General features: G+C 39.3%; 1 protein-coding gene across 1 annotated transcript in view; it reads left to right on the top strand.

The window, feature by feature from the left end:
* Window positions 1-22,060, top strand: part of SPAG17 (sperm associated antigen 17) — a 222,063-nt gene that overhangs the window by 192,673 nt on the left and 7,330 nt on the right. Inside the window, 3 exon segments of the mRNA XM_036865025.1 lie at window positions 5,125-5,256; window positions 13,131-13,267; window positions 20,972-21,156. Of these exon segments, the coding sequence (XP_036720920.1) occupies window positions 5,125-5,256; window positions 13,131-13,267; window positions 20,972-21,156 (454 nt within the window).

Below are 22,060 nucleotides of genomic sequence, written 5' to 3'. Positions count from 1 at the left end.
ATAACTAGTTCCTACCACTTTTTGTCTCAGTAACAGCTAATGACATAACACAGTGTGACCTATATATTATAGATTTGGCTGAGTTATATGAGGAAACTAAAATGTAAATAAAATTTAGTTTTCATCCTGTGTGCTTAAAATTTACCTAAAAGCATTAAGAAGACCTGACTAATTTAAAAATCAAGGGAGTAATGAAAGGTTGTTGGAGAACAGGACATTTACATGGTCTCCAAGTATCACCTCATGTATTTCATGCTAATTATGAGGAGTAGAATATGCCTTTACAATGGAGGGAGATGGCATTTTCCACCTTAACCAAGTGATCAAACTTCTACCATGTGTGAGACAACCTAGCATTAGATGTTTTCTCATATAATGCATTATGAGTATTGTTGCTAGAACCTGTGTAGAATTCTCACCAAAAATCCTTAACCTGAATTTAATCAAAAGGAAACAATCAGATAAACCAGAATGTAGACTTTTAATAAGACAACTGACCCAGACTCTTCAAAAAAGTCAATGTCATTGGCCCCATGACTCCACTCCCATTTTTCACGCTTCAGCGAGGCCCGCACTTTTCACGCATCACCTCAGGGAGCGCTTACCTCATGAAGAACCTCAGGGTAAAGGCACGGCCACCAAAGCAGGAATGAGAGCAACGTGACGCCGGGAAGGAGATGCTAAAGAGGCCGCAGCCGCAGGAGACCGGAGTCCTGGCCGCCGTCGGCCTTCCCCGAGGGCTTCAACAGGGCCCCTCAGGCCTCGCATCTGCTGAGCGCCGCCCACCTCACAGACACCATCCTGCCTCACTGACCCAGTCGCCCTGTTGCCAGAATGAGCTGATGTCTGAAAATTGCTCAGCAGAACCAGGCACAGCATGGGCCTATTCTCTTGTGGTTTCACTTGCCAGTGACCACTATCTTGATAATTCCGTATGGCTGACAGGGTCTTGGTGCTCTGGCCGGGTGTCAGGCCTGAGCCTCAGAGGTGAGAGAGCTGAGTTCAGGACACTGGACCACCAGAGACCTCCTGGTCCCACATAATATCAATTGGCGAGACCTCTCCCAGAGATCTCCGTCTCAATGCTAAGACAGCTCCACTCAAAGAGCAGCAAGCTCCAGTGCTGGACACCCCATGCCAAACAACTAGCAAGACAGGAACACAACCCCACCCATTAGCAGAGAGGCTGCCTAAAATCATACTAAGTTCACAGACACCCCAAAACACACCACAGGACTCGGTCCTGCCCACCAGAAAGACAAGAGCCAGCCTCATCCACCAGAACACAGGCACCAGTCCCCTCCACCAGGAAGCCTAAACAACCCACTGAACCAACCTTACCGACTGGGGACAGACACCAAAAACAACAGGAACTATGAACCTGCAGCCTGCTAAAAGGAGACCCCAAACCCAGTAAGTTAAGCAAAATGAGACGACACAGAAATATGCAGCATATGAAGGAGAAAGGTAAAAACCCACCAGACCAAACAAATGAAGAGGAAATAGGCAGTCTACCTGAAAAAGAATTCAGAATAATGATAGTAAAGATGATCCAAAATCTTGGAAATAGAATGGAGAAAATACAAGAAATGTTTAACAAGGAACTTGAAGAACTAAAGAGCAAACAAACAATGATGAACAACACAATAAATGAAATTAAAAATTCTCTAGAAGGAATCAATAGCAGAATAAGTGAGGCAGAAGAACGGGTAAGTGACCTGGAAGATAGAATAGTGGAAATAACTGCCGCAGAGCAGAATAATAAAAAAGAATGGAGGACAGTCTCAGAGACCTCTGGGACAACATTAAACGCACCAACATTCGAATTATAGGGCTCCCAGAAGAAGAAGAGAAGAAAAAGAAAGGGACTCAGAAAATATCTGAAGAGATTGTAGTTGAAAACTTCCCTAATATGGGAAAGGAAATAGTCAATCAAGTCCAGGAAGCACACAGAGTCCCATACAGGATAAGTCCAAGGAGAAACACGCCAAGACACATGTTAATCAAACTATCAAAAATTAAATATAAAGAAAAAATATTAAAAGCAGCAAGGGAAAAGCAACAAATAACATACAGGGGAATCCCCATAAGGATAACAGCTGATCTTTCAGCAAAAACTCTGCAAACCAGAAGGGAGTGGCAGGACTTATTTAAAGTGATGAAAAGGAAAAACCTACAACCAAGATTACTCTATGCAGCAAGGATCTCATTCAGATTCGACAGAGAAATTAAAACCTTTACAGACAAGCAAAAGCTAAGAGAATTCAGCACCACCAAACCAGCTTTACAACAGATGCTAAAGGAACTTCTCTAGGCAGGAAACACAAGAGAAGGAAAAGACTTACAATAACAAACAATTAAGAAAATGGTAATAGGAACATACATATCGATAATTACCTCAAATGCAAATGGATTAAATGCTCCAACCAAAAGACACAGACTGGCTGAATGGATACAAAAACAAGACCCATATATATATGCTGTATACAAGAGACCCGCTTCAGACCTAGGGACACATACAGACTGAAAGTGAGGGGATGGAAAAAGATATTCCATGCAAACGGAAGTCAAAAGAAAGCTGGAGTAGCAATTCTCATATCAGACAAAACAGACTTTAAAATAAAGACCATTACAAGAGACAAAGAAGGAAACTACATAATGATCAAGGGATCAATCCAAGGAGAAGATATACCAATTGTAAATATTTATGCATCCAACATAGGAGTACCTTAATTCATAAGACAAATGCTAACAGCCATAAAAGAGGAAATCGAGAGTAACACAATAATAGTAGGGGACTTTAACACCCCACTTTCACCAATGCACAGATCATCCAAAATGAAAATAAATAAGGAAACACAAGCTTTAAATGAGACATTAGGCCAGATAGATTTAATTGATATTTATAGGACATTCCATCCAAAACCAACAGAACACACTTTCTTCTAAGATCAGGAACAAGACAAGGTTACCCACTCTCACCACCATTATTCAACATAGTTTTGGAAGTTTTAGCCACAGCAATCAGAGATAAAAAAGAAATAAAAGGAATCCAAATCAGAAAAGAAAAAGTAAAACTGTCACTGTTTGCAGATGACATGATACTATACACAGAGAATCCTAAAGATGCTACCAGAAAACTACTAGAGCTAATCAATGAATTTGGTAAAGTAGCAGGATACAAAATTAATGCATAGAAATCTCTGGCATTCCTATACACTAACGATGGAAAATCTGAAAGAGAAATTAAGAAAACACTCCCATTTACCATTGCAACAAAAAGAATAAAATACCTAGGAATAAAGCTACCTAAGGAGACAAAAGACATGTATGCAGAAAACTATAAGACACTGATGAAAGAAATTAAAGATGATACAAACAGATGGAGAGATATACCATATTCTTGGATTGGAAGAATCAACATTGTGAAAATGACTATACTACCCAAAGCAATCTACAGATTCAATGCAATCTCTATCAAACTACCAATGGCATTTTTCACAGAACTAGAACAAAAAATTTCACAATTTGTATGGAAACACAAAAGACCCCGAATAGCCAAAGCAATCTTGAGAAAGAAAAACAGCTGGAGGAATAAGGCTTCCTGACTTCAGACTATACTACAAAGCTACAGTAATCAAGACAGTATGGTACTGGCACAAAAACAAAAATATAGATCAATGGAACAGGATAGGAAGCCCAGAGATGTACCCACGGGGAGGGGGAAGTATAAGCTGGGACAAAGTAAGAGAGTACCATTGGCATATATACACTACCAAATGTAAAATAGATAGCTAGTGGGAAGCAGCTGCATAGCACAGGGAGATCAACTCAGTGCTTTGTGACCATCTAGAGGGGTGGGATAGGGAGGGTGGGAGGGAGACACAAGAGAGAGGGTTTATGGGGATATATGTATACGTATAGCTGATTCACTTTGTTATATAGCAGAAACTAACACAACAATGTAAAGCAATTATACTCCAATCAAGATGTTAAAAAAAAAAGTAAATGTCATTAAAAAATTTTTTTGAAGATGAGGTGATTGTTCTCTAATAAAAAAGACAAAAGAGGCATAAAAACTACTTGTGATACATACATTTTGAATGCTGGATTGAGAAAAAAACAGCTATCGAAAATTTTTGGATGAATTACATGAGTTTGATTTAGAGACTCTATATGAGAGGGCATTGTTGGATTACTGTAAGTTTTTTCGGGTTTGGTGATGGTGTTGTGAACGTGTAGGGGAATGTCTTCATTTCAGGAGATGCATGTTGAAGAATTTAGGGATGAAATGAAATTTAGTGCTTCTCTTTAACAAACTGGGTGGTTAAAATGCCCAGATAGAGGGATTTTCTACTGTACAATACCACAAATTCAGCTGCCTGGAATGAGCACAGCCAATTACCACAGAGTTTGCAAAGCAAAGATTAAGGCTGGAACAATGGCTTGTAGATGTGATGGGGCTAAATCAGGGATGAAGTCTGATGGTGCTTGTGCTGCCACCTGCACCCTGGGCAGACGACACTAACCAATGAAACCCACTCTCCCCTTGAAAGGGGGCGAGGCCACAATTTTTTCAACACAGTCCTCCAGGCAGCCACCACCATTTAACCAGGGTTGGCGTACACACAAGTTGAAATGTGTTTGCATCCCCAGTCCTTGATATATTTATTTAAAACTTGTTTCATATTGCACTGATTTCTTAGAGTGCATTTTAATAAAGAGCTACATGTTCATAGTAATAAATGGATTTAAGAGTGGAAACTTTTTAAAAAATATCACATTTTAGTTACTCTTGCCAAGTAAAAGTAGGCCAAATTACCTGGTCCCTGTTTCATTAGCCAACAAGGTAACAACTATTATGTGGTCATAAGACCCGGAAAGAACCAGCTAGCTCCTTGGGAGTTTGAGTCTTACAGATACTGTCCTGTTTGTTAATGGCAAACATTTGTCATATAATGATAATCCCAGCCTCTTCATGGCTTTCTTCCATTTAGTCTTTCTAAAGAGGGTGGGGGGAAAGGCCCCTTGTTCATTGTAATACAAAATACAAACATTAGTAGTCATTGTATCATTGTCCAGAATATCACTTTAAAATATTTGTTCTGGGTTTTTTTTTTTAAGATTCCCAGAAAAATAAAGTTTCAGAACAGGAATCCTCAGATACACTTAGTCTTCCAAAATCGGAGAACTTTGCGAATACCAAGGAGTCTGCTAGCCAGAAACAAACTGAAAATTTAACAGTATCTATCAAAGGTATGGCAGTCATTTGCTTCATCTCATTGTTTCTCAACACTGAACATCATGTCTTTTTGGAGTATGGGAAATGGCCCTGGGAGCTGAGGGCATGGTTGGCGGTTACAGAAAAAATTCTAGAGGGTCATGTATCCTGAACCTATGGGACTTTGTAAGGCTTCTTAGCACATCAAAGTATCTCAAAAACTATTTTGAGAATGACTACAAGTCCCACATTGAAGGAAAGAGATGACAAAATTTTTTTTAATATTTGTTATTTTATTTCTTCATTTTATTTTATTTTGATTCATTTATTATTTTATTTTATCCCTCATGGTTCTAAGAGCTTGTGTGATTTACTGAAACTCAGGAACCTGGTAGCTTTGTTTGAGCAGCCAGTGATTTGGTAGTTGGACTTAGATTTACCTATTACTTCCTTGGTCTGCAGGTGCTAGAAGAGAAACGTAAGATGTAGTCTCTGTCTTGCACAGCACATCGTCTTATTGGGGTAGCAGAAACTGAAGTGTGGAATACTACAGAATAATATCTAGTTCCCGTGAAGTCATATTACACTGATTTCACAGCAGTTAATTCAACTAAATATGGGTGGTAAAAAAAGAAAGAAAGAAAGAAAAACAGAGTAATTTAAATTGTGTAGATACTTTGCACCCCTTGATTCCTGTGGGCATGTTCCATATTGAAAGTGAGCTGGGAATCTGCTGATGGGTCTTAGTTACCTCTTATAGAGGGAGTATCTTGCCACATTTATGGGTGAATTAGGGATTTACCTTGTACAAGCCTTTTGCCTTCATGACTTTAATCTTATCTCTCTTATAAGGTTTATTCATTTAGGGGGTGATTTACTCAATGCCAGGCGTTGTTCTAGGCATGGAAATACAGCAATTAAAAAGCCAAAGACATATGCAGCTGAACATGCTATGGGCAAACCTAGACAATAAATAAGTAAACACATCAAATTCAGATTATAATAAATGGTGTCACATCATGTAACAGTATAATGTATGGAGGGTGTCTCAGGCAGAGAGACAGCACTCCATTAGGGGGTTTGAAGGCCCCTCTGTGAAGGGACATTTGAGCTGAGACAAGAGGGACAAGAAGGAGGCAGCCATTCAAAGACTGGGGGGGAAGGAATATTCCAGGTAGTGGGAACAGCAAATATGAAGGCCCTGAGGAGAGAAGACACAGAAAATAAGGCATGGAGCTGGAAGAAAATGGGCATCAGAACAAGTAGAAGATGAGGTCAGAGAGAGGGACAGCAGTGAGATCCCGTGATGCTGCATAGGGAACTTTGAGTTTTATTCTAAGTGGAGTTGTAGTCAAACACCACTGGAAGGTTTTGAGCAGCAGGGTCGTTACCTGACTAATTTATATTTGAAAAAGATCCCTCTGGTAGTTGTGTGGCCAATAGCTCGTGGCAAGGGAAGGGAGAAGTGGGGAAGGTGGAAGAAGGGAGGAAACAACAGAAGATACGTGTGAGTGTGGACAGAGACCTGGACTAAGGAGCTCGAGGTGGAGACGGTGAGAAGCAAATTGATTGGAAATATATCCTGGAGGTAGAGACAACAGGGCTTGCTGGTTGACTGGACATGAGGGTGAGAAATAAGAGGAATCAAGGGTGATTCCTAAGTTAACTAATGTGACCAGTTGTGAGGCTTAGAATTGGTAGTTGTACCAGGTTTCCAGATGGGGCAGATGTTGCTGAAACAGGGTCATGCTTTGAGAACCAACCTAAGGCAAACTCTAGAATGTAAAAATCAGGCAGAGGAGGAACCAGTTAAGGCAGCTAAGAAGAAAAAGCCAGCAAGGTAGATGAAAAATAGGAGTGTGAAAATGACTGAGTGTTTCGAGTATATTAAATGCTCCTCAAAAGTCGAGTAAGATAAAGAATAACCATGGAATTGGGCAATAGTGATCACTGGTGATCTAGACAAGAGCAGTTCCAGGGCACGGGGGAGACCAAAGCCAACTGAAGCCGCTTATGTATAGAATGGCTAAAGAGGAAGCAGCAGCAGCAGGAATACATAGATGTAACCAAGAGTTTTGCGGAAAAGAATAAAGTAGTGGGACTGCAGCTGGAGGGAGGTGTGTGGCCAAGTGAGAGGTTTTTTTGAAAATTAGACATACTAGAGCATGTTGATTTGCAAATGATGATAATTCTGTAGGAAGAGAGAACTTATGATGCAGGAGAAGGGAGCCTGATTGCAGGATAGCAAAGTGTTAAAGAAGGTGAGAGAACATGACATTTGGGGCAGACCCTGAGTGGCAGATTTGACCTCGGATGTGAGTAGGGTCACCTTATCCACAGTGACAGGAGAGAGGAGAAAGAATACAGATACATGGTATTGGGGAAATGAATGAGTGTGATGGCAAAGGAGTGGATATAACGATAAGAGTATAAAATCCATTCCAGAGAAACAGGAAAGCAAAACAAGAAAGGGTGACTGATTGTTTAAAGTGACAGTGTCCATTGATTAGAGGTCTCAAAAAGGTCAAATAATTGCTGGACAGATATGATAGAGTAATAAGCTAGAAGAATAGGAAGTAGTGGTCTAGAGAGGGTAGCTTGAAACAGATTTGGAAAGTGGTAAAATTATTGGTGTTGCCAAGGGCAAAGATATGACCATGGGAGTTTCTGAGATGGAGAAGAGGAAGAGATGAAGAAACAGGGTGGTGGAAAAATCAGAGCAGACAGGGTGTTGGATGGGTCATCCAGGGGGTGTCACCAAGAGCCATGAAGTGGAAGACCATCCAAGATGTCAAGATCTGCAATGAATCAAGGGAATGATTGAGAAGGTCAGTAAATGACAACTACTTGGAGATGTCGTAGGTAAAACAGTACGATGGCTTGAGATTCAAAGGAATGGGAGTGTTTGAAGGAGGAAAAAAATTGTTTTGAAACAAGAGGGACACCTACAGCACCCCTACACGCTGAAATACTTGAGCTAATAAGAGAAAATAATGTGATTCCACTATAAGTGGTGAATTAAATTTTGATATAAACAATGAAGTTTAAAGAAGTTCAGGGTAGGAAGAGATGAACACAAGCAGTGGGGAAAACTTTATGGGAGAGGTGGTCTTAAAGAATAAATACAATTGCACAGATTTTAAAGTTTAAGATTGGATCACCTGAGACAACCCTCATTTCACTTGAGGAAACTGAAACCTAGAGAAAGTCAAGCAACATCTAAAATCATACAGCAAATCTGGGACTGCGCCAGGGCCAGAAAATGAGTTTTTGACTCTGAATTCTCTATAGTTTACTACACTACCCTCCAGATGTAGGGAAGAGAAAAGAGTATTTTATACAAAAAAAAAAAAAAAAAGAAAGAATGTGTTCAAAAGCCTGAGTAGAAATGAACTGGGAGCCATTGTAAGTAGATCAGAGTATTCTTATTTGGTAATAGTACAAGAAATGTTTGGGAAATAAAAGAGAGTCAGAGGAGGTTTGGATTTGGTGAAATAAAAATGAACTTGTCAGCATTCGCTATGATAACACTGCATAAATCCTATAGTGGCTAAACAACCAGTTTTGGGGGCTGTGAGCTGATTGTGCAGCCTGCTCCAGACTGCAGGCAGCACATGCTGGAGTCGGCACCAGGCCCCTGAGATCTGTCTCTTCCCAGCCCCACATTCAATGACACCACGTTGAGAGCGTGAGTCAGCCACCGTGAGAAATCAGCCGATGCCACACACTTGCAAAGTGTACCAACCAGGGCGGTTTTTCTCCAGGGAGGCAGTGGTTAAGCTTTTCTTCAGTACACCCGCGGCCGCAGGCAGAGCTCAGGTGTATTCCACTCCCGAGCTGAAGGAGCCCCACCCTCTGTGGCTGGCTGTCCTCAGGACACAGGGTCGGAGCTCAGGAGAGGTGAATCAGGAGGATCAAGAGAGATGGATTGCGGGCTGCCGCTCTCAGCCTCTGCTCAGAACTGGCGCAGCCGCTTCCACCTACATTTATGGGTCAGAGCAAGTCCTAAGGCTGAGCTCAGAGTCAACGGGGCAGAGAAATACACTCCATCTACAGGGAAGCTGTGCTCAGAGAAGAAGTAAATAAAGCTATGCTCTGAGAGGAAGCAAAAAACCAAAACCAAAACATTATTGTGCATAAATACCACAGTCGACCTCAGCATAGAAACAGGGAACCATTACTTGTTCTTCAGTTGTGTCGGATTCAGCCATAATTTCAGATGATTCCACTAGTTGGACCATCCCAGTTGTTTAAAGATTATTTATTTATTTGTTTGTTTATTTATTTATTTAATTTATTTATTTTTGGCTGCATTGGGTCTTAGTTGCAGCACGCGCGATCTTTCCTTGTAGCACATGAGCTCTTCGTTGTGGTGCCCGGGCTTCTCTCTAGTTGTGGCGTGCGGGTTTTCTCTCTCTGGTTGTGGTGTGGAGGCTCCAGGGCGTGTGGGCTCTGTAGTTGTGGCACGCAGGTTCCAGAGCATGTGGGCTCTCTAGTTGAGGCTCGCGAGCTCAGTAGTTGAGGCGGGCGGGCTTAGTTGCCCCATGGCATGTGGGATCTTAGTTCCCTGACCAGGTATCGAACCTGCTTCCCCTGCATTGTAAGGCAGATTCTTTACCACTGGACCACCAGGGAAGTCACCCAGTTGTTTAAGTATTAAAATACTTCTGTATCAGCTGGTGACCAGCAGCTGTTCCAAGCCCCTCAAGTACTCCCTCCTCCACCCCCCATCCCTAGGGAAGCCCTGGGTAGGCTTCAGTGGATAATAATCCGTCTATTATGGGAGGCAGTATGGTATACAGCAGAGCTAAGACTCTACCTGACTCCTTATATAATAGCTTATGACTTATATAATATATAATTATGTAATGACATATATATAATATGACTTATATAATAACCTATGTAAGGCTCTACCTGACTCCTCATATAATAACTATGTTACAGTGGGCATGCTCTTTAACCCCTCTATATATTCCTGTTTCCTCTTCTGTAAAGGGGGTATAATGGTATATACATTATAGGGTTGTGAGGATTAAATTAGTTAGTATATGTAAAATGCTTACAGCAGTGCCTGGCACATGAGAAACTCCATATCAGTATTTACTATTAATAATAATAGTATGAGAGATTATTTGGTACCCATTAGACTGGTAAAATGCATTCATATAAGACAGTAATATGCATATGCTAAGAATACAAACAAAAAGACACATCAGGTCGTTAGAATGGTTGCCTATGTAGGCAGTAGTGACCAAAGAGAATAAATACATTAGAACACTGATCACTGAGCTCCATTCCCAGAGATTCTGATTCTGTTCTGGTCTGAAATACAGCTTATCTGGTATATGGCTAGGGAATCTCTATTTTATCGGAGTCAGCCCAGGGGATTATGAAGCACAGGTGAATTTGGGACACACTGGGTAGTTGTCTAGAAAAAACTCACTACTCATATGGAACACTTCTGTGACCAGATATGCATGTTTTTTTCTCACACTAAGCAATTCTGCAACACCAGCTGAGTGTCCTACAATTCAATTCTGACACTAACCAGAGTTAGCACAGACTCTACAGGTTAAGGGCTCAGTCTCACAAGGCTGCCCACCACCCACTTCAGATGCCAGCCACAGGTACAGGTTGTCACTTGTGCTTTTGACCAATCAGCTATAAATTGGGGTTCCCATGACCTCCTATTATGGTTCCATAATTTACTAGGACAGTTCACAGAACTCATATATTATTATATAATAGGCGACATGATAAATGGCAGAGATGAATAGCCAGAGGAAGAGGTACACAGGGCAAGGTCTGGAAGGGTTTAGCACGGTAGCTTCTGTCCCTGTGGTGTTGTGGTGCACCACCCTCCCGGCCTGTGGATGTGCTCACCAACTTGGAAGCTCTCCGAACTCTGTGCTGTAGGGACTTTTGTGGAGACTTCATCATGTAGGCATGATTAACTCCATCTCCATGTCCCCTCTCCTTCCCAGAAGATGGGGGCAGGGTGGGGCTGAAAGTTCCAAGCTTCTAATCATGGCTTGGTTTTCCTGATGACCAGCCCCCATCCTGAAGCTATCCAGGAGCCCACCAAGAGTCACTTCATTCAGGTCAAAAGACACACCTATCACCCAGGAATTTCCAAGGGATTTAGGAGCTCTGTGTCAGGAATCAGGGTCAAAGACCAAATATTTAAAGATACTTCTAACACTCTTATCACTTAGGAAATCACAAGGGATTTAGGAGTGCCATGCCAGGAACCAGGGGCAGAGACGAATACTCATTTTCTATTATCTTACACTATCAGGAGTGTGATCCTTGTGGAATCTGACACACCTGGGTATACGTCCCACCTTGCCACTTTTCAGTTTCCAGGACAAGTTTTTTTAACTTCAGTCTCCTCATCTGTAGAAAAGAGATACTACTGTTGTATTAGTCAGGACTCTTCAGTTTGAGAACTGAAACTCAAACCCATTGAACAACAACAAAAAAGCCAGTGGGTGGGGTGGTGTTTATTGATGCGCAGAAGCAAACCACAGAAGAGTGGCTATGGTGCTAGCCCAGGGATGACTGGATGTGGGCACTCAGGCTTTTCAGGGGAGTGTTTGCATCTGATTGTCTGTCTCTCTGGGCATCCTCCCCGCCTCTGTGTTGTCACATCCTTACTTGTCCCTGTTTCAGGGGTCCCCAAATCCCTGTTAGGAACCGGGCCGCACAGCAGGAGGTGAGTGGCGGGCAAGCGAGTGAAGCTTCATCTGCCGCTCCCCATCGCTCGCGTTACCGCCGACCATCCCCCCACCCCCGCCACCACCGTACATGGAAAAATTGTCTTTCACAAAACCGGTCCCTGGTGCCAAAACATTAGGGACTGCTGCCCTGTTTGGTTTTATCCTCTCCTACAAAGGACAGGCTATGCCCATGTGGCAGGGACATTATCAGAGAGGTCCAAGGTTCTGATTCTTCCAGACCCATAACCCAATGGACAAGATGGGATCATCCTGGTCAGCTTCAGGAAATATCCAGGTGAAGGACGTATGTTGGCTTTGCATGGGTCGTGTACCATCCTGATGGCTGGGGCCAGGGATGTTGTGGCACTAGAAGTGTGTGTGCTAGGGGTGGGTGTGGAGGTGGGCAATGGGGAGAACGCTCAGCATACAAAGATTACAGTTACCATTACCTTCAGCTCAGAGGACTTTATGAGAACTAAGTCAGATGCTAAATGTAAAAACATGCATGTGGTGCTTGCCTGCAGACAGTGGACACTCAGATATTGGTTCCCTTCCCTTTCCTCTCTTGATGATTTAAATTCAAGAAACGATGTTTAAATATGCTGATCTAAAACACAATTCTTATTAAACTTCCTGGATATTTGGAGAAATACATAAAATTGCAGCTGTGTAGATTATCTACTTTTACTCCCTCCACTAAATTTAGTGATCTGGGGATTTAATTCCTTGGCTTAATTTATCTATGATTACTACACCACTTTTTCGAACTATAAATTTACTAGTTGAAACAAAGAAATTCTTAAGATTTTTTTCCTCATTAGTTTTAAGAAATCTTTGAGAGTCAACATTTTATTGAACTGTACCTTGTTGATTTACAGGCAAGTCACTCGATTTCTTAGAATCTGACTTTTCTCATTTATTGAAAAAAAAGGTGATGCTAATAGCATCTGCCCTGCCCATCTCATAGGATTGTTGTGAAGACTAATTTTAGGTAAAATCTCTTTGTAAAATGCAAAGATAGAACACTAGAATTAATAAAACGCCTTTATTCCTGTAAATAATCTCTTTAAGAAGGAAAGAAGAAAATTTCCCAAGTTGGTTCTATGTTCTTCTATGCTCTGGTATGATCTTGAATGTCTTTGGAAGCAACACCCACGTGGTGTAATTTCAATGTTCCCTCTTAACAGAACCAGAATCGTGTGTGCCTCTGAAAATTCCAACCCAGTCACTGCTGCAGGATGTGGCAGGACAAGCAAGAAAAGAGAAAGTGAGGTTACCTCACTATTTGCTGAGTTCCAAGCCCAAGTCTCAACCTCTCAAAAAGGTAAAACAGACATGGGAAGAAATTTCCCAGAGCCAGTTAGCATTTTATGTATTCCTGGTTGATTGAGGCTATTGATTTCCAGCCACTGTGTACTACTCTTTAATACAAGAACCATCTCAGCATGAATCCCTTCAGGTCACACAGAGATAAACCAGGGCAGTGCTTTGCTGGAGCCAGCTTATATACACTCATGAGAGAAACTTTATGAGCCAGCTGTTAAACCATCACTAGCTTGCAGTCAGCCATGCTGGGAGTTCTTATGCCATAGAAATCGGCAAATGCTACTGATAAAGGCTCTTTTCTGAGAGCCAGTTTACCAGCACACTGTTGGCTGAGGGGATCGTTGGGCACCCTTCTCGTGACTCTTAGGATAAAATCCAGATGACCTAGCATGACTCCAAGGCATGGCTCCATTTGCTTCTCTACCCTCACTTTGTCTCAAACTCACTACACTTCACCCGTTGTGGACTTCTCTTAGCTCTTTGAAAGCACCAAGCTCCTTCCTCAGAGCCTCTAAGATTAAGATTCCATCTCAGTTCTGTTGTAAAGGTTTCCTTGAGCCCACCAATCAAGTTTTGGTAGTTATCCTTTAGAAATTTCATGGCACACTGTGTTCATTACATCAGAGAAGGTATTGCAATGTATATAAGTGACATGTGATAGAAGTGCTTCTCAAACTTTAATGTGCACGTGAGTTATTTGGGGACTTAGTTAAAATATAGATTCCGACTTATTGGCTCTGGTGTGGGGCCCGAGATTCTGCAGTTTTAACAGGCTCCCAGGTGAGGTCAGGAAATAACAGCATAGGGCAATGGTTCTCAAAGCATGATTACCTGACTGGCAGCATTGGCAACACCTGAGAACTTGTTATAAATGCAAATTCATGGGCCCCATCCCAGATGTACTGATGGAGACACTCTGGGGTTGGAGTCAGCAATTTGTGTCTTAAGGAATCCTCACTAGACTGTGCTCCTCTCCAGAGCAGGTTTTCTTTATCTTTGTAGACACTTCCCCTCCCCACCTACCTACTTTCTACTCCACCCCATCCCAGACTTACTAATGGAGAAACTCTGGGAGTGGAGTCGGCAGTTGGTGTCTTAACCAGTCCTCCAGGTGATTCTGATGGGAGCTAAAGTTTGATCATCACTGGCACAGAAGAAAGGGTACAAACTTTAGAATCAGGCAAACTTGAGTTTGAAACTTTGCCACTTAACACTTGAGCAAGTTAGCTGTCTTTCAATTCTCTGAACTTGAGCTTCTTTATCCTTAAAACAAAGCCTAACATACTTCCTTACAGTGCTGTGGTAAGGATTACATAGACCATAAATGTTCATTTCCTCTCCCAACCAAGCAGTTATTTTTTTCTGGTGACGGAACCTTTTCTTAAAATTGAAATATAGTTGACATACAATATTATGTTAGTTTCAGGTGTACATAGAGATTTGACATTTGCATACATTATGAAATGATCACCACCATAAGTCTAGTAACCATCTGTCCCATACAAAGTTAGTACAGTATTATTGACTATATTCCTTATATTACATCCCTGTGCCTTATTTATTCTATAACTGGATGTTTGTACCTCTTAATCCCCTTCACCTATTTCGTCCCCCCCTAATCCCCTCCCTTCTGGCAACCACCCATTTGTCCTCTGTATCTATGAGTCTGTTTTCGTTTTGTTTTGATTGTTTTGTTTTTTAGACTCCACATATAAGTGAGATCATACAGTATTGCCTTTTTATAAAATTATTTCACTTAGTATAATTCCCTCTAGATCCATCCATGTTGTTGCAAATGACAAGATTTCTTTTTTTATGGCTGAATAATATTCTGTATACACATACACACACACACACACACACATATATATCACATCCTCTTTATTCGTTCATCTATCGATGGACATTTAGACATATAGGTTGCTTCCATACATCAGCTATTGTAAACAATTCTGCAATGAATATTGGTGTGGATATATTCTTTCTAATTAGTATTTTTGTTTTCTTCAGGTAAATACCCAGAAGTGAAATTGCTGGATCATATGGTAGTTTCTGTTAATTTTTTGACGATCTTTCATACTGTTTTCCATAATGGCTACAACAATTTACAATCCCATCAACAGTGCCTGAGGGTTCCCTTTTCTCCACATCCTCGCCAACACTTGTTATTTGTTGTCTTCTCAATGATAGCCATTCTGACAGGTGTGAGGCAGTATCTCACTGTGGTTTTGATTGGCATTTACCTGCTAATTAGTTACTGCTGAGCATCTTTTCATGTGTCTGTTGGCCATCTGTATGTCTTCTTTGAAAAAAGTCTATTGAGGTCCTGTGGCCAGTTTTTAATTGGGTTGTTTGGCTTTTTGATGTTGAGTTGTTTGAGTTTTTTGTATGTTTTTATGCTAAGCATCTGTTCATGTTGTCTGTTGGCCATCTTTATGTCTTTGATAAAAATCTTACTCAGGTCCTCTGACCATTTTTTAATTGGGTTGTTTGGTTTTTTGATGTTAAGCTGTTTGAGTTTTTTGTATATTTTGGTTATTAACCCCTTATCAGATATATTGTTTGCAAATATCTTTTCCCATTCAGTAGTCTGCCTTTTCATTTTATTGATAGTTTCCTTCATGGTGCAAAAAGTTTTTTAGTTTGATGTAGTCTCATTTGTTTATTTTTGCTTTTGTTTCCCTTGTGTGAGGAAACAGATCCAAAAAAAGTTACTAAGATTGATGGCAAAGAGCTTATTGCTTATGTTTTATTCTAGTTTTATGGTTTCGGGTCTTACATTTAAGTATTGAATACATTTTGAGTATTTTTGTATATGGTGTGAGAAAGTAGTCCAGTTTGATTATTTTGCGTGGAGCTGTCCTGTTTTCCCAACACCATTTATTGAAAAGGCTATCTTTTTCCCATTGTAATTCTTGCCTCCTTAGTCATAGATTGACTAGCCATAAAAGCATGGGTTTATTTCTGAGCTCTCTATTCTGTTCCATTGATCTATGTGTCTCTTTTTATGCCAGTACCATACTGTTTTCATTACCATAGCTCTGTAGTGTAGTTTGAAATCAGAGAGCATGATACCTCCAGCTCTGTTCTTTCTCAAGATTGCTTTTGTGTTTCCATACAAATTTTAGAATTAAATCATCTAGTTATATTTGATCTGGTTCTGTGAAAATTGCCTTTGGTATTTTGATTGGGATTGCATCAAATCTGTAGATTGCCTTGGATAGTATGGTCATTTTAACAATATTCTTTCAATCCATGAGTACAGTATATCTTTCCATTTATTTGTGTCATCTTCAATTTCTTTTGTCAGTGCCTTATAGTTTTCAGAGTACAAGTCTTTTACCTCTTTGTTTACATTTATTCCTAGGTATTTTATTCTTTTTGATGCAATTGTAAATGGGATTGTTTATTTAATTTCTCTTTCTGATAGTTAATTATTAGTGTATAAAAATGCAACAGATACAGATATCTGTATATTAATTTTGTAACATTCAACTTCACTGAATTAAGTTATCAGTCCTAATAGTGCGTAATTTTTTCTAGATTCTACCAGTAACATTTTATTATACTTGCTTTATCACATATCTATCCTTATATCTATCCATTAATCCATCTTGTTTTGGGTGCACTTAAAAGTAAGTTGCAGAGATTACTACATTTATCTCTAAATATTCTAACATACATATCACTAAGTAGAGTTCAATATTTGTTTATATTTTTCCTTTGATATATAATATACATACATACAATAAAGTGCACAAATTTTAAGCATGTATTTGCTAAGTTTTGATAAATGCATATACTCATGTAACTCAAATTCTTATTAAGATATGGATCATTACCAAGTTCTAATAGTTTTTTGGTAACATCTTTAGGATTCTTTATATATAGTATCATGTCATCTGCAAGTAGTGACAGTTTAACTGCTTCCATTCCAATTTGGAGTCCTTTTATTTTGTTTTCTTGTCTGATTGCTGTGGCTAAAACTTCCAGTACTATGTTGAATCAAAGTGGCAGGAGTGGGCATCCTTTTCTTGTTCCTGATCTTAGAGGAAATGCTTTCAGCTTTTTATCATTGAGTATGATGTTAACTGTGGGCTTGTTATATATGGCCTTTATTATGTTGAGGCATGTTGCCTCTATACTCACTCTGTTAAGAATTTTTATCATAAACGTAGATGTTGAATTTTGCCAAAAGCTTTTTTGCATCTTTTGAGATGATCATATAATTTGATATACCACTTGATCATGATGTTTGAGTGTTTTAATGTATTTCTGAATATGGTTTCCTAATACTTTATTGAAGATTTTTATATCTATGTTTATCAGTGATATTGATATATAATTTTCTTTTTGTGGTATCTTTGTCTGGTTCTGGCATCAGATTTATGCCAGCCTCATAGAATGAGTTCAGAAGCATTCCTTCCTCTTCAACTTTTTGGAACAGTTTGAGAATGATAGGTGCTACCTCTTCTTTAAATGTGTGGTAGAATTCACGTGTGAAGCCATCTGATCCTGCACTTTTGTTGGGATTTTTAAAATTACTGATTAAGTTTCATTACTGGTAATCAATCTGTTCATATTTTTTATTTCTTCTTAATTCAGTTTTAGGAGATTATGTTTCTAGAAATTTATCCATTTCTTCTAGGTTGTCCATTTTATTGGCATATAATTGTTTGTAGTAATCTCTCATGGTCCTTTTTATTTCTGTGGTGTTGGTTGTAACTTCTCTTTCATTTCTGAATTTATTTATTTGGGCTTTCTCTCTCTCTTTTCTTGATGAGTCTGGCTAAAGGCTTGTTTTGTTTATCTTTTCAAAGAACTAGCTCTTAGTTTCATTGGTCTTTGTATTGAAATTTTGGTCTATATTTCACTTATTTCCATTCTCATCTTTATTATTTCTTTCCTTCTCCTAACTTTGGGTTTTGTTTATTCTTCTCTTTCTAATTCCTTTAGATGTAAGGTTAGGTTGTTTATTTGAGATTTTTCTTATTTCCTGAGTTAAGCTTGTATCACTATAAACTTCCCTCTTAGAACAGCTTTTGCTGTGTCCCATAGGTTTGGATCGTTGTGTGGTTGTTATCTGTCTTTAGGTATTTTTTCCTGTTTGATTTCTGCAGTGATCCATTGGTTGTTTAGTAGCATGTTGTTTAGCCTCTACATGTTTGTGCTGTCTGCAGTTTTTTCCTGGTAGTTGATTTCTAATCTCATAGTGTTGTGGTTGGAAAAGATGCTTGATATGATTTCAGTATTCTCAATTTCATTAAGACTTGTTTTGTGGCCTATTATGTGATCTATCCTGGAGAATGTTCCATGTACACTTTAAAAGAATGTGTATTCTGCTGTTCAGGGATGAAATGTTCTGTATGTATCTATTAAGTCCATCCACTATAACTTGTCATATAGGCCAGTGTTTCCTTATTGATTTTCTGTCTGGATGATCTGTCCATTGATGTAAGTGGGGTATTAAAGTTGCCTACTATTATTATATATTATTATGTAACTGTGAATTTCTCCCTTTATGTCTGTTAATATTTGTTTATGTATTTAGGTGCTCCTATGTTGTGTTCATATGTATTTACAATTGTTATATCTTCTTGTTGGATTGATCCCTTCATCATTATATAATGTCCTTCTGTGTCTCTTGTTACAGTCTTTGTTTTAATATCTACTTTTTCTGATATAAGTATTGCTACCTGGGCTTTCTTTTTGTTTTCAGTTACATGGAATGCCTTTTCCCATCCCTTCACTTTCAGTCTGTGTGTGTCTTTAGATATGAAGTGAGTCTCTTGTAAGCAACATATATATGGGTCTTGATTTTTATCCATTAAGCCACTCTCTGTCTTTTGATTGGAGCATTTAGACCATTTACATTAAAGTAATTATTGATAGGTATGTACTTATAGACCTTTTGTTAATTGTTTTCATGTTGTTTTTGTAGTTCTTTTTTGTTCCTTCTTCTTTTAGACTCTTCCCTTGTAATTTGATTACTATCTTTAGTGTTATGTTTGGATTCCTTTCTCTTTTTTGTGTGTGTATCTATTACAGGTTTTTGGTTTGTGGCTATCATGAGGTTCATATATAACAACATATAATCATGTATATGATTATTTTAAGTTGATAATCTCCTAAGTTTGAATAAATTCTAACAACTCTTCATCTTCCCCCCACACACATTTATTGTTTTTGATGTCATATTTTACATCTTTTTGTTTTGAGTATCCCTTAACTACTCATTGTGGATATATATAATTTTATGCATTTGTCCTTTGACCTTCTGTCCTGCTGGCTTTATAAGTGGTTGATCTACTACCTTTACTGTAGTAGTTTGCCTTTACCAGTGAAATTTTTCCTTGCATAATTTTTGTATGTCTAGTTGTGGCCTTTTCTGCTTAGAGAAGTCCCTTTAGCATTTCTTGTAAAGCCAGTTTAGTGGCGCTGAACTCTCTTAGCTTTTGTTTGTCTGTAAAACTGTTTATCTCTCTTTCAAACATGAATGGTAACCTTAACAGGTAGAATATTCTTGGTTGTATGTTTTTCCCTTTCATCACTTTGAATATATCATGCCACTCCCTTCTAGTCTACACAATTTCTGCTGAAAAGTCAGCTGATGGCCTTATGGTATTCCCTTGTACATAACTAGTTGCTATTCTCTTGCTTCTTTAAGATTCTCTCTTTATCTTTAATTTTTGCCATTTTAATTGCCATTTTAATTTCATTTAATGTGTCATGGTGTGGACTTTTTGAGTTAATTCTGTTTGGGACTCTCTGTGCTTCCTGGACCTGAATGTCTGTTTTCTTTCCCAGGTTAGGGAAGTTTTCAGCTATTATTTCTTCAAGTAAATTCTCTGCCCCTTTCTCTCTCCATCTGGGTCCCCTATTTGCAAATGTTAGTGTGCTTGATATTGTCCCAGAGGTCTCTTAAACTGTCTTCATTTTTTTAAATTGTTTTTTCTTTTTTCTGTTCAGTTTAGGTGATTTTTTTACTACTGTCTGATCCATTCCTCTGATCCATTGCTGATTGATTCCTCTGTACATCTAATCTACTGTTGATTCCTTCTAGTGCAGTTTTTATTTCACTTATTGTATTCTTCAGCTCTGTTTGGTTTTTCATTTTTCTAACTTTTTATTGAAATTTTCACCATATTCATTCATTCTTCTCCTGAGTTTAGTGAGCATCTTTATGATCATTATCTTGACTCTTTATTGGCCAGATTGCTTACCTCCACTTTGTTTACTTCTTTTTCTGAGGTTATGTGTTGTTCCTTTGTTTGGAACATATTCTTCTGTCTCTTCATTTTTCCCAATTCTCTGTGTTTATTTCTAATGATGGTTACATTGCCCAATATTGGAGAAGTAGCCTCATGTAGGAGATGTCCCATGGGCCCAGCAGCATGCTCCCCTCTGGTCACCAGAGCTGTGTAGTCAAGGGGTGCCCTTATGTGGGCTGTAGGTGCCTTTCTGTTGTGGTAGAGTCTACTACTGTGGGCATGCTGGGGGCAAAGCCGGCTTTGGCTTGGTTGGCTGCAAGGCCTTGCCTTGTGCAGTGGCTGTAGGCTGGCTGGAGGGTGGGGTAAGTTTCTTGCATGCTTTGCTGCATGGTCTAGTTGGGTGATGTGTGGGGTCAGAGTCTTTTTATTATCTTGGGAATGCAAAATAGAACCATTTTATTATGCTTTATTGCTTTTTTTCTCAATGCAAGGTGCAAGATTCTGTTGGAGGAAGAGTGAAAACATCCTCTGTTGCATCTGCTGCCATTAATAATGTAAATTCATCCCCCTTTGGATTCCATCTTCTCCCACCCTCAGTGACGTTTGGAGTGCTTGAAGAAGGACACACCTATGCAACCACTGTAAAGCTCAAGAATGTTGGAGTGGACTTCTGCAGGTGAGGCCAAGGCTCCAAGTGTATGCTCAGATCACCTTCCCCTACTCTGTGGCTTTTCTTTGGTTGCCAACATCAGTGAATGTTTATTGAACTGAACTGTAATTACACCTGAACTCTTGAATCTTAACGTCATTCATTCAATCATTTACTCACTAATTCATCTATTCATTCATTATTCAAAATATTAGTACTTACCAAGCCTCAACTATAGAGTAGGTATTTCATTGCCTTTCCATTAATTTTTATCCATACTTTGGTTAGAAGCACCTCAAGACCTGATCTGTACTAGCAAAAAATGAAAGGGAAGTTGTACAGTGTTACAATAACTAATACACAAAACAATAACTAATGCACAAAACTTGAAAGTCTATTTCTCAAATCTACCACCAACTATAATACCAGCTAACATTGGTTGGCACTTTGTGATCTAAACATGATTTTAATTACATTAATTCTGCATAATTGAGGCAAAAAGGAAAAAAAATTAACCCTTAATCATCAGGGTCATTTTGACTCTGATGATGTGACTTGGAATTATAAACAAGTACCTTAACTCACAGCCTGTACTCCAAATAAGAACTATACTGTATCTGGCATTAAGTTACAAGAAAGTCACCTTAGCCCTTCATTTTCAGATCAAAACCAATAGAATTTTAGAGTGTGTAGAACCTTAGAGACTATTATATAAAGGAACAAACTGAGTAACTTGTTTTAAGGTCTTGTAGGCTACAGCAAGGGTAGATCTCAGATCTCCTGAGTACCAGCTCATTGGAGCACCTTGCTTTATCAACACAGCTGTGGTCACTGCTTCTTGTGGGAGATCAGTCCTTCCCACTGGGTCAATATACCATGTTTCTATGCCAAGACAACTCCCAATCACAAAATCTTCTCTATACTATTTTGA

Source organism: Balaenoptera musculus, chromosome 1 (genome assembly GCF_009873245.2).
Source record: "Balaenoptera musculus isolate JJ_BM4_2016_0621 chromosome 1, mBalMus1.pri.v3, whole genome shotgun sequence".
Classification (NCBI taxonomy): domain Eukaryota; kingdom Metazoa; phylum Chordata; class Mammalia; order Artiodactyla; family Balaenopteridae; genus Balaenoptera; species Balaenoptera musculus.
The sequence above is the reverse complement of the archived record's forward strand: the minus strand, read 5'-3'. Positions and strand labels throughout refer to the sequence as shown.